This window comes from Necator americanus, chromosome V, assembly GCF_031761385.1.
Source record: "Necator americanus strain Aroian chromosome V, whole genome shotgun sequence".
Taxonomy (NCBI): Eukaryota; Metazoa; Nematoda; class Chromadorea; order Rhabditida; family Ancylostomatidae; genus Necator; species Necator americanus.
The window spans coordinates 4925244-4936581 of record NC_087375.1 but is presented as its reverse complement, the minus strand read 5'-3'; the positions used below and the strand labels follow the sequence as shown (position 1 = coordinate 4936581).

Here is an 11338-nt window from a genome sequence, read left to right as displayed (position 1 = left end):
ATGTTCGTTGAAGGTCAAAGCTTACTTGATGCTTTCTTTCCTTTCGATTTATGGTGGATTCTGATATTGTTTGCTGGAATTTCAAACGGAAAGGACGTGATTCTTCAGAGCAGTTCTTTTCGACAGTTGGAGGTAAGGAAGAACAGGGGGGGGGGGTGTTAACAAACTTTCTATTTATTTAATCAGTTATCTCATGTAACCGGTATCCGAATATTGATTTATTTAACGAAATCTACACAGACCTTCAGAAATACGCTCAAAATTATTCATCCTTTAGGTGGCAGTAACATTCACATGTATCGAGGTATGGGTGGGCGCAAAATTTGCGCAAATAATTCGTGGCACAATCCAAATCAAAGACCTTCTCAGAAAGTTAAGAATGTTGGGATCTTTCTAGACAGACAAGAGTGGGTGAGTCAGAGGACGTTCACTATTTCATTTCTTCTCTAATCTTCTGAAAAACCGTGAGGAACGAGCTTCTTGATGGAATTTTCCTGCGAGACACTTAACAATGGTTACGTGTGCATGCATACGCATACGTAACCGTTTTTTTTTACAACGATTAGGGAGAGAAGAGTGGAACCACCTCTGATCCCGCAATCTACAACCCCATCTCTAACTTGTCCATCGGTTTCCCTCACTACGTCAGATTCGTGGTATGCGGCCTTTAAAGGCATCATCCCACGAATCTTGGGTGGTGGGGGTTCAGGTGGGTTATGCCTATATGGGGTCGGAGATTATGGGGAGGAGGGCGATTCCGTCCATTTCTTCCTAATTTCCGTAAAAAACGGCCCGGAAGAAGTGCACAAGGGTGGCGCGCTCCAATCGCCCGAAAGTAGCGCCCCGGAACGCTAGAAGCCGCATATTCCAGGCCGTTTTTTTACGCCAGTTAGGAAGAAAGGGACGGAATCACCTTCCTCCCCATAATCTACGACTCCGCATAGGCATAACCCACGTGTAACCCGCACTACCCCGGATTCGTGAGACGATGCTTTTAATGAAGAATTAATTGATTCGATATTCACACTTTGTAATCACACAAAACACACATGACGGGCCACGCTTGCTTCTACAGGTTGCGACCGTAACAAAGTAAGATACCGCTGACACCTTAAAACTTTTGTATGTTTAGGACAATGAAAAAAATAACATTGTAATGTAGTTGTTTTCAGTTACTATTTGAGATTGCAACCTTTACAAGGAGCCTTATAATCTGATTTGAGCGGAACTCGATGCCACCTTAAAGAATTGCATGATGTCATTTATTGTAATGGAGCGGGTGTGGCGCAGTCGGTTAGAGATCCGCTGTAGCCACACAATCGAGGGTTCGAAACCGCCCTAGCGCAACAAAAGCCTTTCATCCCTCCGGGATCGATAAATTGGTACCAGACTTGTCTTTGAGGATAAAAACACTGCTTTCACCCATCGGCTGGCCCCCGCAAGTCATTGTAAAGGCCAACACGCGTTCCAAAACCTCAACGATAAACGAATTCCAGTAAAACGCGTTGGCGCATCCCAAGTGGACTGATACGCCAGTGACTTTATCCTTTTTGACTTTTATTTATTGTAATTCTAATATGCAGAATAGTCATAACGGATGTAGGTGATGATGTACAGTAGAACACGGACGCGAAAGGTGAATTCTACTACAAGTGCAAGTAGCAGTAGTATTCACCTTTTGTTTCTGTAATTTTGTAATTATGCACTGAAGTGTTTAGAAATACAATAATCACAGTTAATAAAATAAATCTAAACAGTTTTGAAAAAAAAACTGCTTCAAGCTTTTGACTCAATTTCAACTTTTTTCCGGGAATTCCTACTGAAAATTGCTGCAGACGTCACAATTGTAGCTGCGGTTGTATTGTGGTTTTGAGTATGATCTTGCTAAAGTCGATATTTGATAGAAAAAAAGGAATTTTGAACTCTTTTTTTTGAATACGTATGAAAAGCTCACAGTCATCAACCTTTTCATATTACTCCTTTGTTCAAATAAAGTTTCAAGTGAGTTTTGTAAAAGAAAAACAAAATTTTCCCCCCATGATTGTGTTGTAACTGTATGGGTATCTGTAGACGAATTTCTTATTCATTTATATTTCTCCAACATACCTAAAGAGAGTGGATGAAAGTAATTAAAAATATTTTAGAATAAGATTAATGAAAGCATCGTATTTCTCGCTCCAAAGGATTGCAAAGACATTATTAACAAAGAGAGAAGTTTATGTCTAGAATAAATCTAATTGCAATGTTCTCTTCTATAGGGGATCTATAGGAATGTTCCTCGTCGACAAAAAAAACTGTGCTATTATGAGACAGTTTGTTAGATGCATGTGTTATCTAAAAAGGTGAACACTTGGTTATTACAAAAAAAAAAAACTAAAAAAATAAAAAAGCCTATAGAACAATCGTGAACTTTCCTCGAGTTCATTAAACCAAATACGTTTCAGTGTAGCCACGTACATGTGCCTGAGTGCTTTCTGGTCAAATAATTGAATGTAGGCTCAGGGCATGTACTACATAAATTACAACGTATAAATGTGATCAGTGTACTTTAAAAAATTAACAGTTTTCGTCCGCCGTTCATACAAGGACAGGGATAATCAATATCAGTGAAATTCATAATTCCCTGAAGGTAGTTTATGTAACGTTTAGGTATCTGAAATCAATCATCCCCGCAGTTTTCGCTATATTCGAAAAACTGTCGTGCCCCGGGTCCGCTCCGAGTAGGAGCAGCGGGCATCGGTGGGGGGACCCAGGGCCGACTGCCCGGATCCGGAGGTGCCCTGCGCTGGGCTAGTCGCCGGATGGCGGCCTAGCCCCTCCGAACCCTGCGGGCTCGATCCGAGGGTCCCTTCCCCCCTGCCCCGACTCCCCCTTTGGGGGCCTCGGGGCTGCCCCCTTGATCCCACGCCCCACTATGTTTCCTAGGGTGCAATGCGGTCATAAGGGTTTTACAAATAGGGTTTATCCTTATGACATCAAAACACGACACGGCACGCACAAATATACACGACATAAGGTGGATCAATAAAGGGGCCAGTCATGGCTAGATGGTTAAGTGGTTCTCTTCGGCAGATGGATTATGGTTGCGGTTCGGACCCCGTGGGCAGCCGGCCAGGGATAGGGTTGTTGCGGTGGCGTGGCGGTGCGGCTATCGAACGAGGCTAAATATAACGTAACGCAACGCGACACCACGAAAAATGCGGATACGAGACTGGACCGAGATCGGGAGAGTGACGAAAGAAAGACCGGAACCCCGACTGCCCGGTGCCAGCTCTTATATATGGCGGCCGCGTGGGAGCGCTACCGTAATACATTGCCATTGGCGATGTTTCCCACGCGGCGCGCGAGAACGGCGGCCGGCTGGCAGGGAAAGTTGTGCCGGGCACGACAAAAACCTTAACAGGTATTTTTACAGCTAGAGAGTAAAAAAGTCAATGAGATCGATTACTGCTGGAAGATAATGTTTATTGACTACGCATATCTGTGATCAGCATCATCGTGGATTCCTAGGAACCAAATTCTGATCAATTCTACGCGACGTAAGACGAAGTGTTCTACGGCTTTCTTGCTTTGTCTCGCTTCTCATCAGCGCTCACTGCAGCGCTGTTGAACGTGTTCCTCCATTCCAAGTGCAAATTTTATCAAATTAAAATTTTACTAGACGTTCAGACTGATATATATATATATATATACATAGTAGAGTCAAAACGACATGAAGCACGGCGCAGTTGCGTAAGCGGTTACGCTCGAAGCGGTGCAGCGTAGCGGTTAGGATCGAGTGGGAACCCTCCTACTGCTACCCTATATAATGCTATATAATAACGGGCATATTGTGTCAAGTGTGTAAGTGGATATTTGTGAAACGAAATCCCAAAAACCTGTAAGATGGGTCAAACGGCATTAGGTAGGCGTGGTCGTGCCACAAAGAGGTAAAATGAAGTGAGATATGCACCAAGGCGTTGAATTCGTGTGCTGCGGTGGAGCACATAACGCAGTAGCTCAAAGTGGATTTATCAAAAGTAAATGGAGCTTGCACGGGTGTAGTGTTACTGAAAATTGGTACCAGACTTGTCTGGGAAAAAAAAAATAAAACATTGACTTCACATAACGGCTAGCCCTGCAAATGACTGTGTAGGCTAGTTATACCTTCATAAATCTCAAACTATTCTGAATTGAGGTGACGTGGTGGCGTATCCGAAGCCGGACACTTTATTCTTTATCCTTTAAGGAAGCTCACAAAAAAAAACATGACAAAACAGAATTGAGTAGTACTGAGTGATGTTGCAGTCACATTTTCCTTTTTTTCTCGTTTCGAAATAAATGTTACCGCTGCATTACGGATAATTACATGTACATTTTCTCGGATAAGGATAACTCACGGAATTAGTAACGTAAATCCTATTCTCCATTAGCAATACAAGATCCGCTTTTTTAAAGAGATTCTACGAAGAAGAGACGAAACAAATAGAATACTGTATGTGCAATAAAATGCAGAGTGCATTAGGAAAATTGTTCGTAAAATTAGCTCCGGATAAGAATTTATATAGTGGTAAGATTTCATTAAATTTCCTCATAGTCGGACAAATATCGAATCCTGAACATTTGATCTAGACGTTTTTTCAGAGATAACGTATGTGAATGTTATTAGTAGCTCGTTAGTTCCATGAAAGGCTTGTTCCATGCGATAAATATTCCTAGGAGGCGGATAAGGAAGAAGTTGAAAGTGAATATTCGGTGAATAAAAAGATAAACGTAAAACTGTAAAACTTTTGCGTAGGCGGCATCCGAAAGTGGCTAGAAACGACCAGAGAAAGGTGTTAACGGATCTCTAAGCAAAAAAAAAAAAGAAAAAAAAACCACGACAGACCAACTAAAAGTGTTTCCATTCATCCATACATACTTGAGTATTTCGACAAATTCAGTGAATACCACTTATTTTTTCACAATCTTTTTTTTTTAGCGAAGGAACGAACTATTTAAAAAAAGATTCGGCTACGTTGATTGGAGCAATTCCATAATATTGTTATCTGGAAATTTATCAACTCATCGTAGTTTCATCCCATTTAGAAATTCTTCAGCTCCTTATAATTTTATGTCATGTGGAAATTTCTCAGCTACTCGTAATTTTATGTCATTCTAGAATAAACTATCCGTGAACTTCATCCAGATTACCGAAAAATTTCCATTACTGTTTTTAAAGCACACTAAAAAGTGGAAATCTGTTCACCCTGGTTTGAGAAAATTCATGCAACGTACCTACTCCTCAAAAGAAGATCCTCCATCTATCGATCAATATCCGATACGAGAACGAGTGGCACGTGCTTCAAATGGTTAACTGGAAGAAAAACTTAAAAATGAAGCAAAAAAAAAGAAGAAATGACAAAAAAAAACTGATAAAACCAAATTTAGATGGATCAAATGTTGATCACTTGACAAATATTTGTGAAAAAAAAAATAAACAAGATGACTCTTCTTAGAACCTGAGTTTTCCTTTAGTTTTATTTTTGTTTTCCTGAAAATTTTCCCAATCATACTGACTAAAGTTACAAGCTGTATGGCCTAACATTCCTAATGAGTCATGTAACTGTGACCAGACGGCGTATGTGTGTGATTTCCTGAGAGAATATGCGGATCTCTGGTTGGAGATCGGAAAAACGTTCCTCACATCATTCATCCTGGCCGATTCTTCATTCCTGAAAACCTCTGGTGGCTGGTGTTGTTAGTGCCCCGATTTCGCTGGAAGTACGCATATTTCTATTCCAGGGCGGTGCTTCAACGATGTGTCGCCTCATCGGACCGCCCGCCTATCAACCACCAAGTCGGCCGGTTCCCTCGAAGATCAGTTGTCGTTGTTCTTCCACGCACATCACACACTGCTCTAACTATGCCTCCGAGAAATCGGCCAATTTCCACGGTTTCTACGTTGAATCAAACGAATCCTTACGCTGGTCGAACTTCCGTATTACGTTTCCGTTCCTACCAGGATAGTATGTACAGAAGGTTGGTAATTTTATTTTTCCATTACATCACTTGTAGTCGTCCTGTTCTAATGATAATCTAACTAATCATTGAAGAAATTTCTTCTCAGAACAAACCGTGAGAAGTGTAATTACAGTAGTATGAAGTCCCCTTGTACAAATAATAATAATAATAATGTGTCCTCTTCTTAGAACCGGAGATTTCCTTTAGTTTTATTTTTGTTTTCCTGAAAATTTTCTCAATCATAGTGACTAAAGTTACAAGCTATATGGCCTAACGTTCTTAATGAGTTTCATTTCTCGTTGAGCGTTCGAAAAACACGATTTTTTGCCTCATATTGCGAAATTAGCTATTTAACTGTTATTCCTCCTAGCAGAAAGCATCCCAATTGAAGAGGTTCAAATGTTGATTTAAAAAAAAAAACAGAAAATGTGTGGACCTTTTGTACGTGGTCTCAGTAAAGCTTTAACGTTGGGATTTGCCTAATTTTCCTAGAGCTAGATTGTAACTAGGTTTATTCTGCTGTTCGTCATGATGTAAGTGAAGTAGAGGCTCCTGATAGCAGGGAGAAATACTGTAGTCAGGAGGCTCATGTTGATTTTTTTCTGTTATAGTCGTGTCACAAAACGACATGAAATCTGGTGCAGCTGCGTAAGGTGCTGCGGTAGGATCGAGGTGGGACCACCGTCACGAACAGCAACGATAAGTTGGGCTAGGAAGGGTCCCATTTCGATTTCAACCGCCGTCTTCACACAGCACCGCTTCGAGCGCAACCGCTTACGTTACTGCACCGAGCTTCATGTCGTTTTGAGCGGACTAGATGACTAGATGAGAACCACCGATTTTTCGAGTAAATCAAACCATCGATAGTATACCGTATCAACAATCATACGGTAGTGATTGAAATGATCTGTCTGAAGTCTTTTATTTGCATTTAAAAACATTTATGCTATTTGGACACTTGAAAAAAAAGCATTTGATACGTTGTTGATGAGTTGCATTGGACTGGTAGAAGGACGTATATTATGCAGATCTGTCAGCGTTAAGCCTAACAGTCGTAAATTTTAAATCAGGTCATTTTTTTTCGCAGGATCAAAAGCTAGATGCTCTGTATTTCTGGTAAAATTGGATGGTTCTCTAGGGTTTTGTATTGTTCCATCAAATTTTTCTTCGTTTATCAATAGATCTATTGCAAGTTTGTGTTTGCAAGTTTTTCCATAATTACGTGGTCCCAGTATATTTTTATACGAGTATTTCCAGTATATATATATATATATATATATATATATATTTCTATTCGATACGATATTTCCGTATTTCCGTACATAACACTGCGATTGAGCTTCTCTCTACTGTATTTTTAACTGAGTTTCTGTATTAGTTCACTGAACAAATATTAATTGAATTTGTTAAATATTGTAAATTTAGCACTATTTCGCACTGATACAGTACTTTTTGTAGCTCCTTCAGACATTGTGTCTTGGTTAGAAAGAAGAATCCATAGGAAAGAAATTTTGTATTATGTGTATTTTTCTTTTAATTTCCAGAGCTTCCTAATTTTTATCGCAAGCATAAACTACTAACAACAGGAAGCTATCAAGACTAGCAACTGAAATACAGCTACGAATTTATTTTCTTTCAATACGCCTACAAGGTTTGTAGGTGGAACATTTATTAGCCGGAAATTTCCACTTTTTTTTTTGCCATCTCTAGAGGCTTAAATAGAGGTTGATTGAAGCAATCTTACGTTTTTTATGCACTTCATGTCCCATGCAAATGAAGAAAACATTGGCCGATACTCGCACGCGATCCGTGGATAAGGGGAAAAATTGTTGGATCTCCGCAATTCGAAGAAGAACGGCGGAGTCAAGGTGATAAGGATGATCAAAGCAGTTCAAATATTCCTAACTGTAGCTCAAATGTTCCTAAGTGTAGCTCAAATATGCTCCTCGTGTCTTCGAATCCCGACATAGTTCTGTCTATGGTTTCTATAAGTGTGCCTACGAGATTTTTAGATGGAACATTTATTATATTAGCCTGACGTTTTAGATTTTCACCTAATCAACGGATCTTTTCAAGAACTTTTTTTTTCGGGCAACCGTATCTTGTAAAGGAAATAGGATATGCACTAGATTAGATTGTTTGATATCATAGCGAAATCCGAAAAAAATGTCTTAGAAACACGTTTTGCATGAATCGTTCTTAACATAACAGCTATTTCAACGTTTAATTAGAATGAGGCAACAAATTTAAACGTTAAATAAACACGAAACATTAGTGTGAACGAGTAAAAGAGAGAATAAATAAACACGAAACATAGACATTAGTGTTTCGTGTTTATTTATTCTCTCTTTTACTCGTTTTTTTTCTGAAAAATATGTAGATTTCACAGCACCAGTTCCAAATCATGGATTCCACCATTGTTTCATTATCTCTGTAATTGGGATTGTTTTTAGACTGATGTTCTCGAGAATGCATGGATAGGACGCAAAATTTTTTCTTTTCTTTTTTTCTTTTTTTTTTTTGAAAAATACAGCACCACCGTTTTGTGTGTTTGTTTGTTTTGTTTTGCTGCTTGCAAAGCACGAAATTTTGCAAATTTAGATTTTTTTCTCCGAAAATATAATAATAAATAAACATACATACATAATGTAAATAACAATATAATAAATATTACAATTATTATAGTGATAAATAAATATAAATAAAACAAGTAGAAAATGTGATAGAAAATAGAAATAATAAATAATAGATAAATAAGATAGTATAAGATAGATAATAATAGATAATAAATAATAGATAATAGAAAAATAGATAAAAAATGTAATAGTTAGTGAATAATAAAAAAAATATAATAATATAATAGAGTAGATAGAAAATATAGTGATTTACAAAAAAAATTTTTCTTATTGGTCAATCATCTAATTAAATTTAAAAAATATACTCTAGAAAACACTTGGAAAATTTGGTTTTTCGTAGTTACGGTCCCTTTACAAAACATGGAATCCTCGTTACTCCTTATATAGGTACAGAAGTGCTCACCTCGAGCAGATTGAGACGATTTTTGATCTCGATCGATCTACAGTAATAACTGTTGTTTTTAATATCACAATTATTACAAAAAGAAAAATCCTAACCGGTGATCAGCTTATGAAGTGAAGCAACTTTTCGCCTTCGTTTACTCGAGGACCATCTAATAGAGGCCAATAATTCAACTTTAGAGGTTCACCGCGTCATTTCGTGAACATTTTGATCTTTTGTTATTCGGCTTATCCTGGTGTGTATCGTCCTCAACCGAAGAAACAACAACTAGGGATATTTGTTTAATTTGATTGTTTTTTTTACATGTTTTTTATATTTATAATTTTATAATATTTGTTTATGTTTTGTTGATGAATTGTTCTTGATAACATAAGTGTTTCCCTGAAAATTAACCAGTGATAACGAGTAGTGATCGATCGTTTTGATCCGCGGTAGTTTTTGTTGATCATTTTGAACGAACGGTTATAGATTGGAATTGATTGAATTGATTGTTTTTATTTCCTCTGAAAAAGAAAATCATAGGATCAAGCAAAGTGACCAGCAGTGATAAATTTTAGGTGGTGAGAAATCTCGTATCCTACGTTAACACGTTGACAACGATTGCGTTTTCTGGATAATTCGCCCCAGGTGGGATTGGGGTCTCCTTCTTCGTCCCCGACTGCAAGTCCTACATGTAATTGTGTTATTATCATTAAAATTGAAAAAAAAAATCATGAAATAAGTGATTTTTCGAGAAAACACAGTAGTGTATCGGTTTATTTAGATCTTATTTAATTATTCAAGAAGAAAAAGGGACAAAAAAATTAAATCGAAAAAGAAACAAAAGAAACAGAGAAAAAAGTTGTAACTTTGTCGGTTAATTGTTAAGTTCGATTTTTTTTAAATTAATAAAATTTATTTTTTTAAAATTCTATTTATTGCTGCCTTCGAAAACGTCACTCAAGTCGCGGCTACTGAAGTGCATAGTCCTGAAATTTTCAATTACATCTTTTTTTCTGTTCCGTGTTTTTTTGAGATCCATCAATCACCCAACGGCAATATTTGATTTTTTGTAGAATTTGGATGTATACATATTTGAAGTGAAGGGGAATTTGTTTAGTTATAGGTTAGGAAGCAAAAATAATTGTAGATTTTATTAGTGAAACTGCAGTAATCACCTTTTCTCTTTAGGGACCTGGAAAATATTTAGGAACCCGTTTAGTTCGGGTGAAAACAGTTGATTAGTGTATCAGTTCGAATAATGTGTTTAGTTCGAGAAAATCTTTTTCAATAATTACTTTTTTTTCGATTTCTAATTAAACAAGGAAACTGCACCAACAAAAATTTAATTCAGAATGTTCAGTCCTGCACCATTCACATATGTATTGCAAAATGTCTTCTAATTTTTCCAGTTTCTAAATTTAAAACGTATTTTATTCAATCGGAATTCAATTTTCTCGAAATCGGTCAAAATCTCTTCAAGGGAATTGTTTCTGCTTGTTCTATCGACTTACAATATACAGTATACTTTTATATTTCTTTAATAATTCAATAAGGTGTCTACTTCTCTGTATAACGTGTTCATGTTTGATGTTTATAAAGAAATCTGAAAAACTTGACAAAGAGAAAATGTTTTCGTCTTTTTTTTTCTCGGTAGAAGAAATGACTACTTTGACTAAGGTGACTTTATTTAACATCGTACGATTGGGTGGCATTAAGGTTGATATCATTGCGCATTGAGATAAAGGATAAGTTAAGGACGCAATTGCAGACTTCGCCGACGTTATTAATACTAGTGAATCGCCGTAGCGTAAAGCTACGTAATATTGTTTTTTAGAATTTTGAGGAGAATTTAATTTCGGATGGAGGCGATTAATCCTCCAAGATTCTGACGTACACCGCTCTTTTTGCATTTATCAAAGACTTTATTTATCTTTAATTATTATTTATTTATTTTATTTATTTTTATTTATCAAAACCTGATTGTTTTGGAAATGAGAAAAAAATTTAAAAAAAAAATTAAATAAAAATGAATATAGTAAATACAATGAATAAAATAAAATCTGGATAAAGAGCTCTTTTAAAGAATTTGAAATTATACAAACACTATAATTAACTAATATACTTCGAACACAAGCATAAGTACAGGGATATCATAGCGGATACGATCCCAGAGCTCAGGACTCAGCTATCATTGACATTGCCGCTTTAAAGAATTAGCCATCGACTACGTTTTAGCGTTTTTCATTCCTTCAATGATTTTTCCCCTTGATCACTATTGATACATATTTGTATTGACCGATCTATGCATTGATTCCATCATCAGTAACACAGAATC

The 11338-nt window shown here is 37.1% G+C and overlaps 1 protein-coding gene across 3 annotated transcripts in view; it reads left to right on the top strand.

Annotated features, from left to right (window-relative positions):
- The window catches only part of RB195_012935 (uncharacterized protein), a gene marked incomplete at both ends in the record, with an annotated part of 30046 nt that continues 18708 nt past the window's right edge, over positions 1–11338 (top strand). For 2 of the 3 annotated variants that reach the window (XM_064202540.1, XM_064202541.1), the window contains 4 exons: positions 1–132; positions 278–304; positions 398–411; positions 5764–6000. In XM_064202540.1, the coding sequence (XP_064058420.1) occupies positions 1–132; positions 278–304; positions 398–411; positions 5764–6000 (410 nt within the window). Of the gene's footprint in view, positions 133–277; positions 412–5763; positions 6001–11338 lie in introns of all 3 variants that reach the window. The other variant, XM_064202539.1, reaches the window with a different exon arrangement.